General features: G+C 45.8%; 1 protein-coding gene across 9 annotated transcripts in view; it reads right to left on the bottom strand.

Annotated features, from left to right (window-relative positions):
* The window catches only part of LOC144595138 (dedicator of cytokinesis protein 9-like), a 264,207-nt gene that overhangs the window by 180,378 nt on the left and 56,253 nt on the right, over nucleotides 1-27,576 (bottom strand). For 5 of the 9 annotated variants that reach the window (XM_078402225.1, XM_078402226.1, XM_078402229.1 and 2 more), the window contains exon 1: nucleotides 18,102-18,750. The exons of the other annotated variants lie outside the window; for them this stretch is intronic. In XM_078402225.1, coding sequence (XP_078258351.1) covers nucleotides 18,102-18,263 — 162 coding nt within the window. In that variant the 5' untranslated portion in view covers nucleotides 18,264-18,750. Of the gene's footprint in view, nucleotides 1-18,101; nucleotides 18,751-27,576 lie in introns of those variants that run through there. 9 annotated transcript variants of the gene reach the window in all.

Below are 27,576 nucleotides of genomic sequence, written 5' to 3'. Positions count from 1 at the left end.
TGCAGAATAACCCAAGCTTTTCCCATTTAACTTTGCTGATGATAGCTTTCATCCTTGAATGAGGTCTAGTCAATCCAAGGGGACAGCTAAAATTTGATCAGACATGAAGTACCTGCCAACACAACATAAAACATCTCTCTCCCAACTACATTTTCTCTCCCTTCTCCAGCTTTGATGAAGGTTTTACGTCCTGAACGTTAACTCTGGTTTACTTTCCACAGAAAGGGCGGCAAGGTGCCGCAGCAGTAGAGTTGCTGCCATTACAGTGCCAGAAACCTGGGTTCGATCCTGACTAGGAGTGCTGTCTGTATGGAGTTTGTTCGACCACATGGGTTTTCCCCGGGTGCTCCAGTTTCCTCCCACACTCCAAAGATATACAGGTTTGTAGGTTAATTGGCTTAGGTAAAGATTATAAATTGTCCCTTGTGCTAGTGTAAGTGGAACGCTGGTTAGCATGGATTTGGTTGGCCGAAGGGCCTGTTTCCGTGCTGTAACTAAAGATGCTAAACTAAAGATGCTGCCCAACTGATGAAGCATTTCAGCATTTTCAGTAGTATTTCAGATGTCAAACATCTGCAGTTTTCAACTACTGCTGAATAACACAGCCACCTCTTTCCCAGGAAGATACTTGAGGTAGTTCTGCTCCTGTCTCCGATGGGAATTCAGCCTCTCGCTCTCTCTCTCTCTCTCTTGCATTGCCTCTTGCCTAGTTATCCATCTACCCCTCACTCTCCCTACAATTTAAAACAAACCTGTTTTCTTTACTTTACTTCAGAATTAAGAGACACAGCATGGAAGCAGGCCCTTTGGCCCATGAGTCCGCAGTGACCAGCAATCACGCTGTACACTTGCACTATCCTGGACACCAGGGACAATTTATAATGTTACCAGAGCAAATTAACCTACAAACCTGTACGTCTTTGGAGTGTGGAAGGAAACCAGAGAACCAGGGAAAACCCACGCAGTCACAGGCAGAACGTACAAATTCCGTGCAGAATAACGTGATCCCGTGGTCAGGATCGAACCCAGGTCTCTGACGCTGTAAGGCAGCAACTCTACCGCTGCGTCACCATGCTGCCTTCCTTTCCAGTTCTGATGAAGAGTCTTTGTTCCAATGCATTAAACTCTATCTCTTTCCATGGATGCTGCCTGGTCTGCTGAGCATTTCCAGCATTTTTTCCTTTGTTTCAGATTTCCAACATCTGCCGGTATTTTAGGGTTTTTATGAAAAAATTCAACTTAAAGCTTCTATTCCGTGGCAAGAAATGTGTTCTGGAAATTACGTTTAGAGCCTGTAATCTTCTTGGCGTTGGAGCTTCTGGAGTTGAAATCAGCTGCTGTCAGAACATTCGTGGGAAATATTCATTGCTGCCCTAAAACGAATGCTGAAGACTCAAAGGCTTACGTTAGGTTATTAAACTGGGATTACCTCAGATAACTGATGAGTTGCCAGAAGCAGTTTCCCAGGTATAATGGGAATTCCACCATCTTGAGAAGATAGCAGATCAATGTTAAACCGACACTAATCTTTCAACAAGGTATAATAATTTACTGAAACGACAAAAGGCTGGGGGAACTCACGCAGCATCTGAGGAGGGATTCGCAAGACGATGTTTCGGGTTGGGACACTTCTTCAGGCAGATGGATCTCAGTTGGAAAATAGACGTCGGATTTGGCAAAGCCTGGCAAGTGATAGGTAGATGGGTAGAGTAAGCGACAGCGACTCGAGGTGAAAAGGTGACAAGAGTGTCAGATAAGGAAAGAAGAGGTGAAATGCAAAAGAAGAGGGATGGAAGATAAGACAATAGACAATAGGTGCAGGAGCAGGCCATTCGGCCCTTCGAGCCAGCACCGCCATTCAATGTGATCATGGCTGATCATTCTCAATCAGTACCCCGTTCCTGCCTTCTCCCCATACCCCCTGATTCCACTATCCTTAAGAGCTCTATCTAGCTCTCTCTTGAATGCACTCAGAGAATTGGCCTCCACTGCCTTCTGAGGCAGAGAATTCCACAGATTCACAACTCTCCGACTGAAAAGGTTTTTCCTCATCTCAGTTCTAAATGGCCTACCCCTTATTCTTAAACTGTGGCCCCTTGTTCCGGACTCCCCCAACATTGGGAACATGTTTCCTGCCTCTAACGTGTCCAACCCCTTAATAATCTTATACGTTTCGATAAGATCTCCTCTCATCCTTCTAAATTCCAGTGTGTACAAGCCTAGTCGCTCCAGTCTTTCAACATAAGACACAAAAAAAACTGGAGTAACTCAGGCTCTGAAGAGTCAGAAGGGTTTCGACACGAAACGTCACCTATTCCTTTTCTCCAGAGATGTTGCCTGACCCGCTGAGTTACTCCAGCATTTTGCGTCCATCTTCGGTTGAAACCAAATTCAGCAGTTGTTTCTTACACAGAAAAGGGATAGGTATGGGTGGAAGGGGCAAGGGGGAGGTTAGCGAGGGAGGAAAAAGGGAAACGACAGACTCTGGGATGGAAGATGAACAAACAAAGTAGGGAAAAGGTTCAGGGTGGAGGGAGATAGTGGTAGAAATGTGTGTGCACCAGATTGGTAGGGGAGGGTGGGGGCAGTGGAAAGAGAGTGGTTAGGGGGTGTTATTTATAATTTCAGAATTCAATCTTCATACTATTGGAATTTGCAGTGCTGCAAATTATAAATTGTCCCTATCCTGTATGATAGTGCACGAGATGATCGCTGGTCGGTACGGGCTCGATTGGCCTGTAATACGCTGTATTTCTAAAGGCTAAAGCAGCCTCTGCCTTTGGCAAACAGAGTGCAAATGTTTAGTATAGTTTAGTTTCGGGATACAGCATAGAAACAGGCCATTCAGCCCACCGCATCCGCATCGACCAACGATCCCCAGATACTAGCACTGTCCTACACACTAGGGACAATTTACAAATTTTTCCGAAGTGAATTAACCTACAAACCTGTACACTTTTGGAATGTGGGAGGAAACTGGAGCACCGGGGGAAAGCCCACACGATCACGGAGAGAACGTACAAACTCCATACAGACAGCACCAGGTGTCAGGATGGAAGCCAGGTCTCAGGTGCTGTAAGACAGCAACTCTACCGCTGCGCCACCGTGCCACCCCAAGTGTTCTGTAAAACTGTTGTCAGTCTGCACTTGGTCTCACTGATGTAATGGAGACCACATCAGGAACACCAAATGCAGCATACGAGGTTGCAAGAGCTGCACACGAAACTGTTTCACGTTGAATGTGCCTGTTGGAAGTTTGAGAGGAGGTGTACAGATAGACATTACATGTCCTGTGATTACAAGGGAAAGTGCCAGGGGGCTTTGCATGTTTCCTATATTACAAATTATATAGGCATATTCAATCCAACAGGACTGAAGTAATTTGTTGAACGTAATTTGGGAGCGTCTAAGACCGTGAGAGGCACAAAACAAATGCAAGTATTTTCTTCCTTTTCCTAGTGCTTTACAACCTACGCACAGCAGAATAAATTATTTTACATTCCACTCTTGCAAAACTATGCAAAGCTTCCATCCAAGAAGGAGAGCAATATTTTAAATGCATATATTATTCATTCCAGCAACTGGGATTTCTTTTTCCTAAAACAAACCACAATGCAAAAATAGCCAATGCAAGGATGACAGACATTTACAGGCAATGAAAGTACTGGACGAAACAATACTGGTTCCTGACCGGAAAATAAAACAAACTACCAGAATAAAATCCCTTCATGCCTTTTTCAAAATATCCTAAAGCACTCAACAGCCAAGTGTTACTTTTTGACCAATCTCTCTTACATTCTATACGATTCCCTGCAGCATACCATAATTATACACCATAATTATTAGTCACTGAGCCATTACACTGAAGTACTTGGCCTCAGAAAGAAAGCTCAGAATTTGGAGATTTACTACGATTTTAAAGCACACACGCAGACATACAAACATGATTTTGTTATGAACGGCTATAAATATTCAGCAACAATCTGAAGACCTCTCTCGCTGCCAGAACTAAGGGGAGGTTTAGCAGTTGAACATGGGGGGGATCTGGGATGGTCATATCTTATTCCACACACAGTGAGACACAACATATCTCCACCGACTGGCAGCAGCGGACTGGCACTCGAAATGAAGCTGCCAGGTGCATCGTTGGGGAAGAGAGCTGAGACTTAGTGACTATCTGGGAAGTTGCCATAGCATGAGGAACAACAGCGCTCAACTTAACTTACATCCAGGGTCTTGTCGGTGACTTCACTCAGGGGAGTCTGCCCGACATCGGGCTCGGGGTCGCAAGCCGCACCTTTGTACCTCTGCATCGTCTCAACCACATGGAGGTCCTTCTTAAAAAGTCGGTTCACTTTCCCTTGCATCATCATCTCGCCCCAGTCGCTGGAAGTTCCACAAACTTTTTATCCCAGTGATTTGCGCCCAGCATCCCCAGCTGGATCGCAGAGTCAGAGAGACGGCAGCGGCACGGAGCTGGTGGAAACTTGGTCACATCTCGCCCTGGGAAAGTTTCCAGCCCAGTTCCTCCACCCGCCGAGCGGGGAATGCGCAACTCGCAAGGACAAAGCCTCCAAGCAACAGGGGCAGGGCAGAGCAGAGCAGGGGAGGGGAGGGAAGGGAGGGAGACAGACTGCGAATCGCCTCAACCCTCGGCACTTAATCCCTGAGCACTTGTGCACCAAGAACACTCCCCCTGCACACGCTGCCCGCTCTGCACCTCACATTCAATCTCCTCCCCTCAAACAAGGCAAGGGCAAGAGGGTCACCCCAGGGGCCACATGAGTGCTGCATGCAAAGCATTATAGGCAGGTGCAAACACTACCGGATACAATAGATGCAGGAGGAGGCCATTCAGCCCTTCGAGCCAGCACCGCCATTCAATGTGATCATGGCTGATCATTCTCACCAGCAATATTTGTAAGAAAGAACTGCAGATGCTGGTTTAAATCGAAGGTGGACACAAAATGCTGGAGTAACTCAGCGGGTCAGGCAGCATCTCTGGAGAGAAGGAATGGGTGACCCTTCAGCAGGGTCTCGACCCGAAACGTCACCCATTCCTTCTCTCCAGAGATGCTGCCTGTCCCGCTGAGTTACTCCAGCATTTTGTGTCTACTAGTAATATTTTAATGTTTTGAAGAGTTTTTTGTTTTGTTTTTGCCTTACGAATAAACGAATAAAATGTTTTTCTATTACGAATAAACTTTAATTTGGAAATTAAAACAAAAAAAAATCAAACCCGCATTCTTCCTCTCCAAAACAATCTCCAAATGCATTTTCATTCTAAAATGCAATGCAACGTTTTCACTGTGCACTCTGTGACTTGGCAACTCCACGCAAGATGGCACTGAGGAGTATCTCACAATTAAAGGGGACTCTTGTGTAAACATGGGGGCATTGAACAAGTTATTGGTTAGTTCAGGAAAAGATGGGGGGAGGGGGAAGTATAAGAAAATAACTGCAGATGCTGGTACAAATCGAAGGTATTTATTCACAAAATGCTGGAGTAACTCAGCATGTCAGGCAGCATCTCAGGAGAGAAGGAATGGGTGATGCTTCGGCTTGAGAGTCGGAGTGCAGAAATGAGTTGGGATGTGGAAGGGAGGGTGGGGTAGGGAGAGGGGCGGGGTAGGGAGAGGGGCGGGGTAGGGAGAGGGGCGGGGTAGGGAGAGGGGTGGGGAAGGGAAAGGGGCGGGGAAGGGGTAGGGAGAGGGGTGGGGTAGGGGTGGGGGCGGGGTAGGGAGAGGGGCGGGGTAGGGAGAGGGGTGATAGAGGGGCGGGGTAGGGAGAGGGGTGGGGTAGGGAGAGGGGCGGGGTAGGGAGAGGGGCGGGGTAGGGAGTGGGGCGGGGTAGGGAGAGGGGTGGGGTAGGGAGAGGGGTGGGAGTGGGGTGGAGTACGGAGAGGGGCGGGGTAGGGAGAGGGGCGGGGTAGGGACAGGGGCGGGGTAGGGAGAGGGGCGGGGTAGGGAGAGGGGTGGGGTAGGGAGAGGGAAAAAGCAATGATGAGCTTTATCGTAAAGTTTGCATTTGTCGAGAGATGGCTACTGAGGTTTGGAAAGTGGTCCAACCTTTCCAGAGTCTTGTTAAGAATAGCTATAGTCAGAAGGCAAAGCATGCAGCGGGCACAGATTTGGACTTGGTCTTGGGGAAGCTGACTGCAATGTTTGCATGTTTCTGTGAATGAGGTGATGATGTCTCAGAGTTCGGTCCCTGAGCATTCATAATAGAAAGCATAGAGTAATTCCACCACAGAGTTCGGTGACCTTGGTTCTGGAGCATGGTCACTGTGGGTTGAATACTTTTCCATTGGTTCGGACATTCCTACAGGAAGTTTGTTGCAGGTGAGGTATAAGAGTGTCGTGAATTAAGTGGCAATGATGTAGCCTAGTGTGTCACTTGTGTTTACTAAGATTGGCTCTGATCTAAATCTACAGGCTTGCATGGCTTGCAACCATCATGGCTTGCATAGAGTCTCACAGCATTGAAACAGTCCCTTCAGCCCAACTTTCCCATACCGGCCAACATGTCCCATCTACACGAGTCCCACCTGCCTGCATTTGGCCCTTATCTCTCTCAACCTGTCCTATCCACATACCTGTCCAAATGTTTTTTAAACATTGCGATAGTACCTGCCTCAACTGCCTCCTCCGGCAGCTCATTCCATACACCCAACACCCTTTGCGTGAAAACGTTACCCCTCAGGTTCCTATTAAATCTTTTCCCCCCCTCACCTTAAACCTCTGTCTTCTGGTTCTTGATTCCCCTACTCTGATCAAGAGACTCTGTGCGCCTACCCAATCTATTCCTCTCACGATTTTATACACCTCTATAAGATCACCCCTCATCCTCCTGCGCTCCAAGGAATAGAGTCCTTGCCTGCTCAACCTCTCCCTATAGCTCAGACCCTTGAGTCCTGACAACATCCTTTTCGAGCAAACATGAGATTGCGGTGAATTTCTGTGGAGAGCCAAATTTGAGGAGGGTGTTTCTCAGTCTCTCCTAATTGATGGGAGACAAAGCTTTCCTCCATGGTTTGCTTTCAGTTGTTGCAAGTTGAAGAACATGTCCACCTTGCCGCAGAATCCACACTGATTTAGGGAGCAGATTTTCAGCCACTGGGGATAATGGAGGAACATCGAACATCATTAGACTTTCGAAGAGATCCCCCTCCCCTCCCCCCACTCACCATCAACAACAACATAGTCACATCTGTGGAGTCATTTAAGTTCCTTGGAACCATCATCTCCAGGGACCTTAAATGGGGGGCCACCATCGACTCCACAGTCAAAAAAGCCCAACAGAGGATGTACTTCCTGCGGCAACTGAAGAAACACAATCTGCCACAGGCAATGATGGTCCAATTCTATACGGCTATCATTGATTCTGTCCTCACCTTCTTCATCATGGTCTGGTTTGGCTCAGCCACCAAGCACGACATCCGGAGGCTGCAACGGATCGTTCGCACAGCTGAGAAGGTTGTTGGCTGCAACTTACCCCCCATTGACGAACTGTACACTGCAAGGGCCAGGAAGCGAGCGGGCAAGATCATCTCTGACCCCTCTCACCCTGGCCACAGACTCTTTGAAGCACTTCCCTCTGGAAGGCGACTCCGGACTGTCAAAGCAGCCACAGCCAGACATAAAAACAGTTTTTTTTCCACCGAAGTCTGTAGTCTCTTTTTTGCTCTGGTTTATTTTCACCCACATGTTTAGACCGTAATGTTGTATCCTTATTGTTTTGATGTGGTTATGCTTCATTCTTAATTGTTAACTGTGTGTCTGTGTCGTCATTTGTGAGCGGAGCACCAAGGCACATTCCTTGTATGTGCATCCTTCGCACTTATTCATCATCATCATCATCAACATGGCTGCAATTTAGACGCAGCTTGATCCCTGATTTGGCTGTTTGACAAAAGCCAGATAACCTGTATGAGGCGATGTTGATGCATACTGAGGATAACTCTGACTCTCGTTAGAAATAGAACCTGGGAGTTCTCTTACATTCTAAGAGGAATAGACTGAACCTTGATTTTTCGCGTTTTAAAGTTATAGAAATAAATTAAGAAAAAAATAATTTCATTGGTCACTGAAACTTAAACAAACATCACAAAATGGAAACACAAAGAACTGCAAGTGTTGGCTTACAAAAAAACCCCACAAAGTGAGTATCTCAGCTGGTCAGGCAGCATTTCTGGAGGACATGGATATGTGACGTTTCAGCTCTGGACCCTTCTTCAGATTCTGCAGAAGGGTCCCAACCCAAAACATCACCTATCTATGTCTTCCAGACTCAGAATTACTGCAGCAATATGTGTTTTTATTTACACTCAAAATAGAGATAGTTCTCAGAAGACGATGATAAGTTATTTTCCTGACATAAGCTTCTCACTCCTGGACACTCCATCCAGAAGCAGTGAGAGAGACAGAATCCCACACTGTAAATATTGAGCAAGGCAACAATTGTTATTATTTACCTGTACTTTAGAAAGACAAATGCTGCTATTTACAGAGAACAGAATGACTCACAAGATGTTCACTCACATCACAGATGACAACAAACCGACTATATTCATGATTGAGCTGATGAAAGACGGTGTCATAAGCGAGAGATTTCAGGCTGTGCAAACAGCTTGCAATGAAGAGAAAAATGCTTGCATTTCCATAGCAACTTTCACAACCATTTCAGAATATTCCAGAAGGAAGGGACATTTTGCACACCACCAGCTCTCACAACGAGGTACAGAATAATTAACAAAACGTCTTTCTTAAAAGAAAACGTTGAATTAAAAATCCTCCCGTTCTTCGATATAATGCTATGGAACTTGTTAACAACCACCTGAGGAAAGACAAGTGCATCAGTTTAAAGACAGAATCCATAAAAGTGCAGCTCCCCATCAGAATTTCACTGGCAAGAGTTAGACTGCATTTTTATACCAAAGTCTTTGAAGCGAGACCTGAGCCCATCACTGTCTGTCTCAGAGAGGTACAAAGTACGTCAAATGAGTCACTGCCCACTCAAGGACACGATGAAAAAGATGTAGAGAGCGCCCTTGCATTCGGAATTTTAAATGGGAAGTCTTCGATCTGTATGCTGTACTCAAAATAGAGCACATCAGGAGGAACTGCTTAGCTCCTGGATTATAATTAGTTTCTTTTTAAATAGACACCTATAATAACAATATCCTATTTATTCAAACATAACCAAACAAAATTAACATTCAATGATTATACAAAGAGCGGGGGGGGGGGAAATAAAGATCTGGAAGGTTGCCATTTTTAAGATTCATGACCTTTCCACAAAGTGATTCATCAGACAGCCTCATGCTTTGAATGCCTGAGAAATAAATACAGGTCCTCCCCAGCTTATAAACGCCCAATTTATGCACAACCCATACAAATGAACATTGGGAGACCGGAGAGATGGATTTGCTGGCTGCTGTGGGACTGCAGGGATCTTCTGCTGGGTGGGAGCTGGGTTTACGACTATATCAGAATGGTTAAATAGCTAAACATCCTCATTTTAATTACATGTCAATTTTAAGGACGTGTCTCACCCTCTTCTGTGTCAGGGGTTATGGGGAGAAGACAGGAGAATGGGGTTAGGAGGGAGAAATAGATCACCCATGATTGAATGGCAGAGTAGACTTGATGGGCCGAATGGCCTAATTCTGCTTTTATCACTTATGACCTTCTCCCATCAGGCAAGAGATACAGAGGTATGAAAACACACACCTCCAGATTCAAAGACAGCTTCTTCCCAGCTGTTGTCAGGCAAATGAGCCATCAACCAACAACTGGTAGTATAAGAAAATAACTGCAGATGCTGGTACAAATCGAAGGTATTTATTCACAAAATGCTGGAGTAACTCAGCAGGTCAGGCAGCATCTCAGGAGAGAAGGAATGGGTGACATTTCGGGTCGAGACCCTTCTTCAGACTGAATCATCCAACAACTGAATCATCCAATCAACCAATAATGGTCACCAACTGACTGCTTTTAGAGAGCGGTCCTCAGCTACTATCTACCTCATTGTAGACTCTTAGATTATCTTTACTGTACTTTATCTTGCACTAAACGTTATTCCCTTCATAATGTTTCTGTACACTGTGAACGACTCGATTGTAATCATGTATAGTCTTTCTGCTGACTGGTTAGTATGCAACTAACGGCTTTTCACTGTACTTCGGTACATGTGACAATAAACGAAACGAAACCATTACACGTTGCCCTTGATAAACCCAAAATGCTGGAGTAACTCAGCAGAACAGGCAGCATCTTTGGATAGAAGGAATGGGAATTCCTTCTAGCCAGAGATGCTGCCTGTTCTGCTGAGTTACTCCAGCATTTTGTGTCTATTTTTGGTGGAAACCAGCATGTGCAGTTCCTTCCGACACTAAACGTTGCCCTTGTTTGGCCTTGATTTGCAAACTGTATGGGTTACGAACAGGAATGGAACCCCATCATAACCTTCTCATCAACTCCCTACAGATTTTACCCCTCACTTACACACGAGGGACAATTAACTTACCAACCCACATGTCTTTGAGATGTGGGAAGAAACCAGAGCACTGGGAGAAATCCATGTGGGAGAAAGTGCCACCTCCTCACAGTCAGCATCAGAGGTCGGGCTTGAACCCTAGCCTCTGGCAGTGTGAGCCAGTGTCTCTGCTGGACTTCTCCCAGGAGTCTGAGTGTCAACGTTTTGTTTAACAAACACAAATTCTCTTTGTGGTCATATGATATTCGTGGAGTTTGCTGTGTACAAATTGGTGTCGTGTTTCCAGCATCACAATGGTGATTTAACCTCAAAAACACATAAGCAGGAAATTGTAAAAATCCAGCATAACACCCAGTATCTTTGGAGGCTCAGCTTGTCCTACATGTTCTTTAGAGTTCAGAAATACAGAATGGAAACAGGCACTTCAGCCCAACGAGTCCACGCCGCCCAACCTTCACATTACTTCTATTATGTTATCCAACATCTACTCCCTACACACTAGGGGCAATTGACCTACAACCCCGCACGTCTTTGGGATGTGGGACGAAACCAGAGTACCTGGAGGAAACCCATGTGGGTCACAGGGAAAATGTACAAACTCCGCACAGACAACACCGGAGGTCAAGTTTGATCCTGGGTCTCTGGCACTGTGAGGCAGCAGCTCCATTAGCTGCGCCACTGTGCCGCCCAAAGTGTTGCATTGTTGTTCTAGATTCCAGCATCCGCAATCTCCTTTGTCTCAAACATACAGAAATGCCTATGTAATGCTCAGAAGATATTCATGGGTACTTGAGAGTGTCTGGATGGCTGATAAAGATGCATTTGAATATACTTTGAAACCAAACAATAATGGAGAAATTAAAGACATCGTTGACAAAGTACTAGCATCTACTTTCTGATTTAAACAATACATTGTCACTTTTCTTATTTAAAATTGATCAATCCATGCAAATTAGAAAAACCATTAAAATTTACATCATGTGAATACACCGTTTGGAACCATTTACACCTCCAACCTCAATTCCGAGATTGGTCTTTTAATTTTCCCCGTTGCAATCTTTTGTTTCTTCTCTCATTCCTGGAACACTTCCCTTTGCTGTGCATGATCACCTCTTATCATTTAATATCTTCTCTCCTCCGCTCAAATACTTTCTTCTTCTTCTTTCCACCAGCACTCACTCACACACAACTTCCTCCCATCCTCTCATCCCTAGCCTTGTCCTTGCTTAAAAATCATTATCTCATGCATTTTTAAATCGTTCCACGGTTTCGCCACTCTCTTTGGCTGGCAATGAGAGGGTCCCGCCACTTTAGATCCATTTAACATGCTCAGAGTTCACTACCGAAGCACGATCCCCGAGAGCGTGGTGAGGATAAGACAAGCATTCGCGTCTTTGTGGACTGTGCATTCAGAAAGAAGGTCTGGAAAAAGACGCAAGGGTTCTTGTCAAGGTTCACCCCGAGCAGCCACGTAACAAAGTACTCGCTGATCAACAGGCTGCGCCCAAGATTGCTGCTAACTCAAGACATCTAATGCAGACATCAAATGCTTCTGGATGATCATCTAATCAGCAAAAGACACACTCTGATCTGCAGGAAATTTCAAAGAGTCAAGCGTGATATACATCGGGTCTAGAACAATGAAATTCTTACTTGCTGCACTTTTACTGGCACATTAAATGCAACAACATAACAAATAATATTCAATCATTTATCAGCTGTTCTAAGTAAACCAGACCATGATGGTCCAAGCCAAAGTACTTTGTGCTTTTCACTGTAACTCGATGCACGTGACAATAATAAACCAATATCAATACCTTAGTAGTGCAAAGAACCTCAGCAGTGCAAAAAAACTTGTTGGTCTTCCAGTACAAATTGGTATCGGTATTAAGAAGCTTACAACCCAGCGGTATGAAATGAATCTCTAATTTCAAGTAACCCCTGCGTTCCCTCTCTCTTTGCCACTCCCCCACCCCTCACCCTGCCAGTTCCACTGTTCCCGTCCATATAGCCCTTCGTTATCACATTTTCCACAGCCAACAATCGACCATTTTTCCTTTCCTTTCCTTGGTCGTCAGTGCCAGCTCTGATTTATTCTGAACCTTTTCACATCTCTAGTTACGCTCCCCCCCGACTCTCAGTCTGAAGAAGGATTTTGACTCAAAACATCACCTGTTTCTTTCTCCAGAGATGCTGCCTGACCCGCTGAGTTACCCCAGCATTTTGTGTCTCTCTTCGGTATTGATATTAATATCGGTATTGTTCGTAAATCAATACCAATACCATCTGGAAGGGAATGCTGCAGACTGGAATTTCCGGAATAAACCAATCGAGATCCTTCAATCAGGCCATACTTGTGTGTGTGTGTGTGTGTGTGTGTGTGTGTGTGTGTGTGTGTGTGTGTGTGTGTGTGTGTGTGTGTACATATATATATATATATAAATATAAAAACACACGCTCGCACAATTTACAAATGGCAAGGTCCCATAGACACAAACGTTTAATAACCTTTTTAATCCTCCAAATAAATGTTGGAGGTTGAGTGATAAATATTGGCCATAGCACAGAGTAAGTTCCTACTCTTCAATGAATCTTTTGTACTCTCCAGACAGAGCAGACAAGGGCTTGGTTTAATGTCTCGTCCACAAATTGGCACTTCCAGCGGGTGCAACATTGGTGGCTGGTGTGCGGGCAGAGCTTTTGCGCTGAAGTCTCTGGAGTGGAACTTGAACCCTCGCGGTAGAGCTTCTGCCTGAGCAACAGGGGAGAGTGGCAGAAGGATGAGAGGGGATCTTATCGAAACATATAAGATTATTAAGGGGTTGGACACGTTAGAGGCAGGAAACGTGTTCCCAATGTTGGGGGAGTCCAGAAACAGGGGCCACAGTTTAAGAGTAAGGGGTAGGCCATTAAGAACGGAGATGAGGAAAAACTTTTTCAGTCAGAGAGTTGTAAATCTGTGGAATTCTCTGTCTCAGAAGGCAGTGGAGGCCAATTCTCTGAATGCATTCAAGTGAGAGCTAGATAGAGCTCTTAAGGATAGCGGAGTCAGGGGGTATGGGGAGAAGGCAGGAACGGGGTACTGATTGAGAATGATCAGCCATGATCACATTGAATGTTGGTGCTGGCTCGAAGGGCCGAATGGTCTACTCCTGCACCTATTGTCTATTGACAAGACGATGGTAAAAACACAGATCTGTGTTTACCCAACCCGGAACAAGCAATTCGAAACCTTCCTCGCGTAAATGATCAAATCTTCTGTGAGCTAACAACACAATTACACTTGTACAGCAGTTAATGAATTACCTAAATGTGCAATTAAAGGGTCACACAAAGAGCTTATTATTGCTGTACCGGCTTCCTGTACCGATTGCGATTTTCCTACTGGAATCCTAGAATTTGAGGCTTAATTCAGTGCAAACTCATCCTCATTTTTTGGCCTGCAATTTCCCTCCTGAGGCTAATCCTAACGTCAAAGCCACTCTAATCCTCCTCCCATTATCAACGTGACGGTCTCAGTAATGGCAAGCTGTTTCACTGTGAAAGGAATCACAACCACGCCAGATCCTTCTAGCCTATGTTGCTTGGCCATGGCACGAGAATTTTGTGACCTGCATCCCAATCCCTTTACCCAGGAGTACAGAGTTACCTTAAAGATTCTTGTACCTAGAAGTTCTCCAAAAAAAAATCCTATTATAGTTTGATTCATATATTCACCGTTGACAGACAATTGGTACTTACTGCACTTCCATTCCCATTTCCACACAAACCTTTGATCCTCAGCCTCCAGAAGAACAACACATCATATTCCACTTGGTACTCTACATTTCAAGGGTATGAATGTTGAATTTTCCAATTGCAGGTAAGCTTTACCTTCAATGTTGCCCTTTATCCATGTTTCCAATCCACCTCAGGACCTCCCATTTTTTTTCTCTTTCCAATATCACCCCTCCAGCCCCCCCCCCCCCCCCCCCCCCCCTCCTCTCCCCCAATCAACAAATTCATCCTCCTTACCCTCCTGGTTCCAGTCACCTATTGCTCATCCCCTCCCCATCTGTTTCTGACTGCCATTAATTTCTCCCCTCATGGGTCCCGTTATCCTTATTCATTGGATTGCAGCACTGGTAGCTTTTGTATTGCCATTTATCACCCGTCCAATTGTCGCCATCGTTATTCCTCCAAACCCAATTCCATCTGCCCCTTTTTTCTCTCATTGTCTGTTTCCACCCATCACTCACCTGTCTCTCAACTCCACTCCTCACCCTCCCACACCCCAGGCTCCATTTACCTGCCATCCTTCACCCCTCCACAGTGCATCCATCACACACTGGACCATCTTACCGCTCCCTCTCCCCTCTTTATACCAGCTATCTTTCCCCTCAACTCTCAATCCTAATGTAGGGTCTCAATCCAAAACCTTGACAATTCCTTCTCCCCAACACAGATACTGCCCAGCCTGCTGAATTCCTCCAGCACTATTTTCTTTGCTCCAGATTCCAGTATTTGCATTCTCTTATGTCTCTATTCATATGTGACCTCTGACTGACACAAAATGGCAGAGTAGCTCAGTGGGTCAGACAGCATCTCTGGAGAAAAAGGATGGGTGAAAAATGTCATCCATGACATTTTGGGTCGAGACCTTCAGACTGAAAGTAATGGATTGGTGGGGGGGGGAGAAGGAAGTGGGGGAGGGGGGAAGAAGGAAGTGGGGGAGGAAGCGGGGGGGTGGGTGAGGTGAAGAGCTGAAGGCGAGACTAGACCAGGACCAATCAGGGCCAGCCACAAATGACCTCAGGCAGGCGGTCACATGCAATGGACCATTGTGGGCTCCACCTTTCCTGGGTCATCGGTGCCGGCTCTGATTTGTTCTCTACATTTTCATACTTCTCATTTCCCACTCCTCTGACTTTCCGTCTAAAAAAGGATCTCGACCCAATACATCACCTATTCCTTTTCTCCAGAGATGCAGCCTGTCCTGCTGAGTTACTATCTTCGGGGCAAATCAGTATCCACAGTTCCTTTCTACACATCTCTTTATCAGGGGTGAGGTTATACTTTTTGGCAGGTTTAGGTGGGTGATGAACTGATATGGAGCATTCAAAGTTACAAAGGCTTTGATAGTGTAAGAATTTTTTTTTAAAAGGGCACGGAAGGAAAATTGTTCTGAAGATGGGTCTGAAGAAGGGTCTCGACCCGAAACATCACCCATTCCTTCTCTCCTGAGATGCTGCCTGACCTGCTGAGTTATTCCACCATTTTGTGAATAAACAGGCTTTCATAGCTCAAATACAGAGGGTTCCTGCTAGTGGAGAGTGCCAAGCAAAAGACTATTAAAAGAAGACAGTCACCAAGTAATTAAATATGGAGTAAAGTAGAAAACGCTTTATTGAGACAGTGGTGAATCACACAACTGGATGTCGGATGCCAGCTTAGTTTAGTTTAATTTAGAAATACAGCGCGGAAACAGGCCCTTCGGCCCAACAAGTCAGCGCACACCCACGATCCCCGCACACCAACACTATCCTGCACACTAGGGACAATTTACAGTTGTACAAAGCCAATTAACCGACAAACCTGTACATCTTTGGCGTGTGGGAGGAAACCGGAGCTCCTGGAGAAACCCATGCAGGTCACGGGAAGAACGTACAAACTCGGTACAGACAGCACCCGTAGTCAGGATCGAACCTGGGTCTCTGACGCTGCAAAAGCAGAAATTCTACCGCTGCGCCACTGTGCCGCCAGAGAAGCGGGTGGATTTAAAGTGGATGCTGGAAGCAGGAGGGATGGTGGAAGCAGACCAAGGCAGCCCAGGGCTGGGCAGTTTGGGGCAAAGTGCCCATTTGAAGGAATTTTTATTCCAATCTGCAAATTAGAAGTAGCTTGTCAATCGAAACAAATGACTCAAGAAGGGTCCCGACCCGAAACACCATCCATCCTTTTTCTCCAGAGATGCTGCCGGACTCACTGAGTTACTCCAGCACTTTGTGTCTGACGCCTCATCTAATGCTGGCTCAGCTGTCCTCGAGAAGGTTGCGGTTCAAGATGCAGCAATTCAATCCATTGATTCATTCGCTGGTCCAATTGCAGTCCAAGCAGAAAGACAGCATAAAATCACATGACTCATCCTGAGGGACAAGATCATTGATAATTATGTTGATGAGCGTGGCTGATAGCCAGGATAGTGGCCACACCAACAAACTGCAAGGCAATTCTAAAACAGCAGATATGAGTCTGAAGAAGGGTCTCGACCCAAAATGTCACCTATTCCTTTTCTCCAGAGATGCTGCCTGTTACTCCAGCATTTTGTGACTTATTTACGGTGTAAACCAGCATCTGCAGTTCCTTCCTACACAAATTCTAAAATAGTGTTCATTCACAAGTGTCAATGAATGGGTGAAGAGCAGCGTGCCTATTCGGAGAGTTGGGAAAATAGACATTAGAGGAATTTATCCTGAAAAATGCAGCGGGAGGAGAATAGCTCCGTTACGAATGGTGTGTACACAATCAATCTAAGTCAAGTGCCGCAGTGTGTTGAGTAGACTAGATTGAGAGGGGAGTTATCCCGACAACCTCACTCATGCCGCATATAACAATGTTACTACATTGCAGCTTTTTTAACAAGAATTATTTGCCGGTTAAAAATAGTTCATGGGTTTATCAGTAGAGGCAGAGTTGACTCAGTCCAGAGGCGATGCCGAACCATGATAAAATACTAGAGTCAAATCACAAATCTGGAGCCGGGGCATCCAATAGTAGCTCTGTGCTCGAGGAAGAACGGAGAGAAGGTATGGTGTTGTCCCAGGAATGAGGGACTCGAATTCTGAGAAATAAAGAAAAAGGTGGAGTTATCCTCTTTCGAGCAGAGGAGGCGAAGAGGAGATTTCATAAAGGTTTTCAGGATCAGGAAGGGTTTCGACAGAGTAAATAAGGAGGAACTGTGTGCAGTGGCTGATTCCAGTAGGAAGGTTCAAAGGCAGTCAGTTAAAAAAAGAGGAAGTAAGGAAACCGTATTCAAAGGAACTGCAATGCTTCATCCCTGTCACCATTCCAGTATTCTCCCAACACCTTCTCCTGCGTCTCGATATCTTCCTAAAGTGTAATTCCTAAAACTGTACATACAAGTATTGAGCCTGCCTTTAGCATTAAAGCTTTGAAATAATGTTTTTTTCCCCCCTAAACAACCTTCTCATCGATCCTACCTGCTTCTGGAATCTGAGGCATCGGGGATGTGCTGCCTGGAATGACAGTGACTGCGTTGATTTGGAATTTGTTGGATATTTGAGAAACATCAAGCGGGTCAAGGGGAGGGAGCCAGGCACGTGCAGTTACATTAATTGTTCTGGAAAAGGACTAGCATGGACACAGCAGGCAGAATGGCCTCTTTGAATGCTGAATCATTCTCCGATAATAAGACTGTGTTGCGAGTCACAAAATATCCAACTCAAATTCCTCAACGAGAACCCAATGCCGAGATAACAAGATGATTAATGTGAATCCGCATATGCTTGCAACGTTAATACTGCTCTCCTGGGCACGGGGGAATAAACAACACAAATTAACCTCTCACTTAAACAGGTATGATAAGAATAAAACAGGAGATTTACCGGAGCTGGACAGACAGGGGCTTGGTCCTCCTCTGAAGCCACGCTCTCTGCTACATTTTCCAACAATGCCTGCCCTATCGGCTGCTGGCAACGATAACCACAGTTTCTCTCAACGATGGCACTCAAGCCTTCGAGCAGAAGAATACTAGCAGTGCAGCCCATTTCACCGGAGCACGAGGCCAATTAGTTGCTCTCACTGCCTGTGGGCCACACAACACGGCTGGTCACGGAAACGGTCCCCTTCACCATCTTCATCTTCCCCCTTCCACCTCACCGGGCAGCCTTGACAGCTGTGACACCAGGAAGGTTCCTCGCAATCAATGCAACGCTCCCCAGCAATCCTCCCTCGCCGGCAGGCAGCAACACAGCTCCAAAGAGAAAATCATTGCAGGGCGGTCAAAAGGCAGGGAATCTTCCAAAAATCCACAGGAAAAAAAACAACTGGCACCAAAGCACAACGGCTTTGCCCAACGAGTTTAGGGCGAGAAAATTAGAAGCATCAAATTAAAGCTAAAATTCTATTTGCATTCAACAGGATTTCAGTCTCAGAAGCACACAAAATCCATCATCTCACAGCTGAAGCTGTGCTGCCTGCCTGTGGTTCAGTACTATCGCAGATCCACGCAGTATTTAATCTCCAGTGTGCAGCATCGGCAGTGAAAACCACCTCCCGTGTAACCTGCTCATCGAGCGGCTTGAAGGTTTATTCCAGATCCCTCTGGGACAGGACCAAACGAAACACACCAGCATGCGACATGCTGCAGGTGTTGCAAAGCATCGACATTAGCAGCAACTGTGGGGTTTTTTCAATTCCCTTCAATCACCAGATCGAGACTAAATTCAGAAAGCCAAGCTGGCAGGGAGCCAAATGCATTTTCTGGACCTACAGCAACTTGCATTTATATACTGCAGCTACTTCCACACTAGCATCGTGTCCGAAGTTGCTTCACTGGAAAAAGAATTTAGCAACTTTGTCATACGGGGAGATGTTAGGACCGGAAAACAAAATGCTTGATCGAAGGAACATCTTAAAATAAACATCTTAAAAGGAAAAAGAGAGCGAGAAGGGGGAAGAGCAATCTTAGGCATGGAATTCCAGAGATTGGGGCCGCACGATGGAGCAGCGGTAGAGTTGCTGCCCCACAGCACCAGAAACCCGGGTGCTGTCTGTACGGAGTTTGTACATTCTCCCTGTGGCCCAGGTGCTCCGGTTTCGTCCCACATTCCACAGATGTACAGGTTTGTACATTAATTGTATTCGGTAAAAATTGTAAATTGTCCCTAGTGTGTAGGATAGTGTTGGTGTAAGGCGATCGCTGGTCGGTGCGGACTTGGTGGGCTGAAGGGCCTGTTTCTGTGCTGTCATTCCAAACTACACGAAATTGGTGTGCGGGTGGCTGATAGTGCCACGGTGGTGCGATTAAATGGAAAGATGTTTGAGAGGGTTGCAGGAGTGAGTAGAGAGCAGAGAAGTAGGTAGAGAAGGAGATTGTGCAGGTACAGCATCCAATGGGGTTCCATTCCGAGAAACCCATCGGAAACCGAAAGTATTGTAAGTCGAAATGCATTGTAATACACGCGATCAAGTCTCGCTACGGGTCACTGCTGTTTGCACCATCGCAAAGTCGAACTATCGCAAGTTGAAACATCGTAAGCCGGGGAGCACCTGTACTTTCAACAATAATTTGAACCAGGGGCTCATTCAAAATCTGCACAGCTACTAGAACCACCGCCCCACAGTGCAGGAGACCCGGGTTCATTCTTGACCTCATGCGCTGTCTGCGTGGAGTTTGCACGTTCTCCCTGGGACCATATGGGTTTCCTTTAGGTGCACCGGTTTCCCCTACAATCCTAAAATGTAGGAGTTGGAAGCCTAATTGGCTGCTGTAAATTGCCCCTACGGATTGGGGGAGTGGGCGATGATGAGATTATGGGAATAAATGAAAGGTTTTAATAAGGATACGTGCAAATGGATGGTTTGGATTTAGTTTAGTTTAGAAATACAGCACGGAAACAGGCCATTCAGCCCACCAAGTCCGTGCCGACCAGCTATCCGCACACAATAACACTATCCTACACACACGAGAGACATTTTACTAAGCCAATTAGCCTAACCTGCACGTCTTTGGAGTGTGGTAGGAAACCGAAGCTTCCCGGAAAAACCCACGTAGGTCACGGGGAGAATGTACAAACCCCGCAGACAGCACCCGTACTCAGGATCGAACCTGGATCTCAGGCACTGCAAGTCAGCCACTGTGCCGCCCTCTGGTGTGGATTCAGTGGACAAAAGGCCTATTTCTGTGCTATATCTCTCTCTGACTCGATGACGAAAGATCAGAAATGTTTAACATCAATTCAAACAAAACATTTATAGCATGCTGCAAAATATATTAAGGTCTTGCATAATTGTAAGGGAGTCAGAACACAGTACAAGCCTACAAAATCTCTTTTCTCATAGAGGACAGAGAGGTTCAAGTGAGTTTGCTCTAGCCATTAACCCCTCTTCAAAGAATGTTAACCATGGGGTGCACTCTCTTCGCAGCAGGTTAAAGGTTCACTAAGCAAAGTTCACATTGTCACTTTATATGAGATATTACACAGCCCTTGCTTTTTACAATCATATCATGCCCCCAAATTACTTAATTGCCAAATAACTATCCCTGCAGTGCAGTCATGCAGGAAGCCATCTGCACATTGGCACAAGGTGCAATAAAGCTCTCTGATGACAACCAGATAATCAGGTTCAATTAACTGGATGAATATTAGCCAGGACAAGAAGGGATGGAATCCCTTATTCACCTTTGACAGGCGGCCATTGGATCTTTTGCATTTACTTGATGGAGCAGAAGTGGAGTGCAGGAAGGAGAATGAGAACCTCGTGACCTGAAGTCAAGACAATAACCTTTCTTTCAATGTCAGCAAGACAAAGGTGACAGTGATCGACTAAAGGAAGCGAAGTGGCACACATACCCCAGTATGCATTGACAACGCCGAAGTAGAGATGGTTGAAAGCTTCAAATCCCTAGCAGCAATTGTCACCGGCAACTTTTCCTGGATGACACGTATCGAAGCAATGGCCAAGAAAACACACCAACACCTCCACTTCCTAAGAAGACTTAGGAAGTTCAGCATGTCCCCAAAAACTCTCAACAACTTCTACAGATGCGCCATAGAAAGCATTTTATCAGGATGCATCACAGCTTGGTTTGGGAACGGCTTCATCCAAGAACGCAAGAAATCACAGAAAATTGTGGACACAGCCCCGAGCATCACACAAACCAACCTTCCTTCCATTGACTCCATTTACACTTAACGCTATCTCGGCAAGGCCACCAGGATAATCAAGGACGAATCTCACCCCAGTCACTCCCTTTTCTACCCTCTCCCATCAGACAAGAAGTATAGAAGTATGAAAACACACACCTCCAGATTCAGGGACAGTTTCTTTCCAGCTGTTATCAGGCATCGAGAGAGCAGTCCTGGCCTACTATCCATCTCATTGGAGACCCTCGGACTATCTTTAATTGGACTTTACTAGACTTTTTCTTGCACTAAACATTATTCCCTTCATCATGTATCTGTACACTGCGGATGGCTCCATTGTAATTGTGTACTAGCAAGTAACAAAAGTTTTTCACTGTACCTTGGGACATGTGACAATAAACTAAACTAAACTAATTGGTCTCTGTTTAGCATTTCATATGACAAGCAGCATCTCAGGCAGTGCAGCACTGCCTCTAGGCAGCCCTTCAGGGTCGAGGATGATTTGCTTACACTCTTGATTTCCCCGCTTTAAAAATTGTATTACTTCCCCAGAGAGCAGTGCATTTGAGGAACAAGCTGCCAGAGGAGGTTGTAGAGGCGGATACAACTATGGCATTTTAAAGGCAATTGGACGTACATGGATAGGAAAAGTTTGGAGGCATATGGGCCAGCTATAGGCAAGAGGAAACTAGCTTGGTTAGCATGGATCAGTTGGGCCGAAGGCCTGTTTCCATGCTGGGCAACTCTATGACTCTGTTGCCTACAGGGGATTTAGTTTAACATGTGCTGGCTGTTGTACACCATCTAACACATCATCATTGCTGGCAGAGGTCCTGGTTCAATGTCAGGGATCCCCACAAGGGTTGAAGACCATCTTTTGTTAGTTACAGATCACTCACACTAATCCTGCTCCACCCCTCTGTCCTGCCCCTAACACTGGACGAATTGTCCTGGATATCCGTCCTAAAGTGTCTGGAGTGAACTCGGAACTTTCAGGCTGAGACAATATTGGGTCTCGACCCGAAGCATTACCCATTCCTTCTCTCCAGAGATGCTGCCTGTCCCACTGAGTTACTCCAGCATTTTGTGTCTACCTACAATATTATGATACTTCTCTCCCCTACTGCAGCTACATGACAAACGAATGTTCGCAGATAGATTTACAGCGGGAGGTGCACTGACTGAAAGCACATCTAATAACACATCATGTGGCTTAGTGGTAGTAAAACCGGTCTTGCACCTTGCAAAACACAATAACCATACAATACTCAGATCATCTACCTAAAAATATTGTCAGTCGTCACGCTGGTGTAGTAACTCACTGCCATGCACAGGCAACTAAATGCTGAAAATCAAAGTAGTCCATCGCATTACTACAAAGGAAAGGGCGTGCACCTTCACAGTACGAAAACAAGAGGAAAACATTCACGCAAAGAGTGACACGGTTCTCCAGGGAAATAGCAGTCATCATAGTTAGTCCTAATCCAAAGCAACGCCTTTGTTCAAATTAAAGGACCACAATTTCCCAGAATCTAAAAATTCTTTATTTCCCTTGTAATTGAGAAAGGGGTCAGAATCAGCCGACCAGCAACATTTCTGCAATATTAGGCACCCGATTTCATGTGAGGTTTTATTTCAAGGGACCTGCATTTCTATTGAGCCGGTCACATCCCTCTCATGACATTCCAAAGCACTTTACAATTGTTCTTTTAAAACATAGACACTCTTTTAAGGTCGGAAACAAGGCAACCGAATTACACGCAGAAAACTCCCACAAATGGCAATGACGGTCTGATTAGTGTCTGCGATGTTAAATAAGGGATAACTATTTGCCCATATTCTGGGGACAGTTTTCGTACCTTCCTTCCAAACAGCAGTGCCTGTCGGATCTTCAGTGCTTAGCTGACAGAACAGAACATGCCTATTATCTATTATCTCACTCAAGAGGTTATGCCTGACAGTGCAGCCTTCCTCTGTACTGCACTGGGAGTGTCTGGGCTCAGTTCCCAGGTGTTGGGCTTTGCCTTTGAAGGCAGGCCCACACTGGATCATTGAATGGTATGAAGCGGGACTTTAAGGATTCCTCTCATTATCGGTTACACCTTCCCGTGGAATTTCAAGCAGGGAAATGCAGCCTCCACCATAAATAGCAACGCCGTTACGGCCCAGTGGAAGCCACTCTAGCTAATCCAAACAGTATTTCCTTTCTGAAATGCCCAGTCCTTTTAAAACGGAACTTGTTCTGGGAACACTTTGATATTTGAAGAGGAAATACAAGTTTGACCCAATGTTGCACTCAGCATTAAAAGCACAAGAGAAAGAAGGTAGTAATGGAAGATCACACATTGCAAACCCGCCTCTAGTTTGCCACACAGCCCACAGTAGCACCATTATGAACATTTCATAAGTTCATAAGTTCTCGGAACTTTGCCGTGTTTCCTACATTGCACCGGTTGCTGCTAATTTCCGCAATGGCTGCACAGTGCAGTGGAGCAAAATCAAAGGATTTACTCAGGAGATTTTTGTTCAATGATTATGAAAACAGAAGTGTCAGACGCTGTGGTTGGGTTTGGGAAGGTTGACAGACAGTGATGGATTATCCCATCAGTAAGCGATGAGTCTTACTCACTGTCCGATTCGCGGTGAACCCAAGGGTGGAAGTGTCAATGAAGGTAGAGAAACGCTCACCTCTCCCCACCAGAGTGGTCAACTTCAACAAAACAAACAAAGGAGCAATATTTCAAGGCAGCCACCAATTCACCAGCGGACCCGGCATGGCTCATGAATGAACACTAAGAATACTTTAAACTTTAAAAAGCGTACACATAATTGGACCCTTTGATGCTTTTACTGATTAACATGGTGGACACGTTTGGCCACAACCTTCTGGTGAATTAGTGGGCTCACATGCCAGAGCACATTCCTGCAAGCCTACCACAGACCTACATATAAAATGGAGCTTAACAACAGAACAATTGAAAAGGGGACATTTGTCCAAGAGGTTTGCTGTTCTGTTGTTTAGTGAAAGCAGCACAGCCCAGTGGGAACATCTCTAACAGCTCCAGTTCAATTTTTAAAAAATCAAAATAATACTGAAAGAACAATTCCAGACTCTTCAGTAACACTCACATTATTGCCCACTGAAGATTTTTTATTTCTGCCACACCTTCAGGATCTGCACAGTGTCTTTATGGCATGAAAACAGGCCCTATGGTCCACGCCGACCAGCGATCCCAGTGCACTACACACTAGGCACAATTCACAATCTTTACCAAAACTAATTAACCTACAAACCTACAGTGTGGGAGGAAACTGGAGCATCCAGTGAAAACCCAGGCGGTCATGGAGAGAACGTACAGGCAGCATCCGTTGTCAGGATCGAACCCGCGTGTCTGGCTCGATTAAGCATCAACTCTACCGCTGTGCTACTGTGCCGCCCACATGCGTTGTGGTAATTAGCAGTAACCATTGTAATGTACGCGAGGGAATCAAGGAGTATGAAGATCATGTTGGGAAGTGGATCAACTCATGATCCCATTTTCTGGCAGTGCATTCTCGAAGGACTGAATGGCTATCTGCCACTGTTACTCCTTATGAAAGTTCTTCTTTCAGATTGTGCCACATAGCCGTCCGTCTGCATTTGGAGCCCAAAACAATTCCTCTGACTGAGCAGCACCTGCCCAGTGTGCACTGAAAGGTCAGTAAATAGTGCGGGTGTAGTAGAGTGAAGAGTGAAGTTCCGGTGTGATCTTGTGTGCAATACTTCCAGGCACAGTCAATGGCCAGATGTCGCAGAAAACACTGAGCCAATACAAATTAAACATGGGGGGGGGGGGGGGGGGCGTGTGGAGAATAAATAACGAGATGGTCTAAAACACAAAAGCTGTTGGACCAAGCTGCGGTTGGATTAGTCATGATGTAACCAACAGCTTTATACTGGGCCCGCTGGCCATTGTGCGCAGGGAGGTACTGCAGATGCTTCGGTTTAAACCGAAGACAGACAGAAAGCTGGAGTAACCAAGCGGGTTGGGCAGCATCTCTGGAGAAAAGGAATAGGTGACGTTTCGGGTTGTGAAGAAGGGTCTCTACCCGAAACATTACCTATTCCTTTTCTCCAGAGATGCTGCCTGACCCCCTGTGTTACTCCAGCATTTTGCGTCTGCCCGCTGGCCATTCCTCTGTTCCTGTCGTTTCCCAATACTCTCTCCTCTCAATGGTGGATTGACTGAAAACCCGCCAGCGATCAAAGTAAAGTTGGCGTGTCCAAGTTCTCAGCTCCAAACCTGGTGCTCTTCTTGGGTGGTGTTGCATCGATCCTGCTCCCCTGACAAAGGCTGATAGCTGTATGGTGCATTCCATGCTCATTCATTGCACATCTGTCGTGTCACAACCATTTTCATAAGTTCATAAGTTATAGGAGCAGAATTAGAGGCCATTTGTATCAAGTTTACTCTGCCATTCAATCATGGCTGATCTATCTTTCCCTCTCAACCCCATTCTCTTGCCTTCTCCCCATTACCCCTGACACCCCGAACTAATCAAGGAAAGTTTTCAAAGTAGTTCTTTTTGCAAAGTTTCATTGATTTGTTTCCAGTCTTTTCCAGTTCTGATGAAGAATCCAGGACATGAAAGGTTGGCTGTAGGCTTAAAGAACTGACGATACTGGTTTACAAAATAAAAACAAAGTGCTGGAATTAACTCAGCGGGTCAGGCAGCATCTCCGGAGAATAGGGACGGGCGACATTTCGGGTCGGGACCTTTCGACAAACTGATTGTTGGGGAGGGTGGGTGGGGGCAGTGTTGCAAGAGAGCTGGAAGAGAGATGGGGCAGAAGCAGAAGCTATGCCGACCAGCGATCACACTATGCACTAACGCTATCCTACACTGTAGGGATAATTTACAATTTTACTGAAGCCAATTAACTTACAAACCTATATGTCTTTGGATCATGGGAGAAACCCAGAGATCCCAGAGAAAACCCACACGGTCACAGGGAGAACATGCAAACTCCGTACAGACAGCACCCATCGTCAGGATCGAACCCTGGTCTCTGGTGCCATAAGGCAGCAGCTCTATCTCTGTGCTACTGTGACGCCCCACTTGAGTTTATGACAAAAAACACGACTTGACTTGAAGTGCGAGGTTTCAAGCCACACTGTACGGCACCTTGACTCCCCTCCCAGTTGAGGTGCAGTGCTATAAGAAGATAACTGCAGATGCTGGTACAAATCGAAGGTTTTTATTCACAAAATGCTGGAGTAACTCAGCAGGTCAGGCAGCATCTCGGGAGAGAAGGAATGGGTGACGATTCGGGTCGAGACCCTTCTTCAGACTGATGTCAGGGGGCGGGACAAAGGAAGGATATAGGTGGAGACAGGAAGATAGAGGGAGATCTGGGAAGGAGGAGGGGACGGGAGGGACAGAGGAACTATCTAAAGTTGGAGAAGTCGGTGTTCATACCACTGGGCTGCAAACTTGCTAGGTTAGCCATTATTGCATTAACTTGCCATAGGATGCAAGATTTCATTTTGTTCCTCTTACCCTTCAAATGCTTAGTTTTGCAGTTTTGTCATCCGCCTGAAAGAAACATTCCAAGGAAATCAACACAATCGATCTTGGAACTGGAAGGCGGTCAGTAACGAGATTGCAGCTGGTGTCCTGTGTTGAAGCAACCCTCAGAAGGGGAGAGGGGGCAGCTGCCAGAAATGTGGTCATTTTCCCTCCCCCCAGTGACCACGGTTCAAGGCCTCTGTGTGAGCAGGAGTGTGTAATGGTTGTTGGCACGTTGGTGGTCTTCACAAGCTGCAGCTTTCTCAACTCACGATTGCACTAATGGCTTGAATCATTTCCATTTTTTAAAATTTGATTCCAGAATGCAGAGGGTCTGATTCACCAGGGGTCCCTCTCCCACCCTCCAGCCCTTGACTTGCTTTTCCCCAGCACCAAAGTATTAACTGCTGGTCACTATGCATTCAAGCTCTGCACCCGAGACTCCAACCAGGACACTGATGTCATCTGGTTGCTTCGTCACCCAGCGAGAAAGCCAAGAGCTTTATATTTGCAGCACTCCCACCCACCACCTTGGGAGCCCCCAAAGCTGTTCATTGCCAACAAGGCCAGTAACCTATTTTAACACAGCAAGCTTGCACAAACAGCAGTGCACTAAGAAGCAGATAATCAGACTGTTCTATTGTGTTGATTGAGGAACAAT

Source organism: Rhinoraja longicauda, chromosome 7 (genome assembly GCF_053455715.1).
Source record: "Rhinoraja longicauda isolate Sanriku21f chromosome 7, sRhiLon1.1, whole genome shotgun sequence".
NCBI classification, from domain to species: Eukaryota; Metazoa; Chordata; class Chondrichthyes; order Rajiformes; family Arhynchobatidae; genus Rhinoraja; species Rhinoraja longicauda.
The sequence above is the reverse complement of the archived record's forward strand: the minus strand, read 5'-3'. Positions and strand labels throughout refer to the sequence as shown.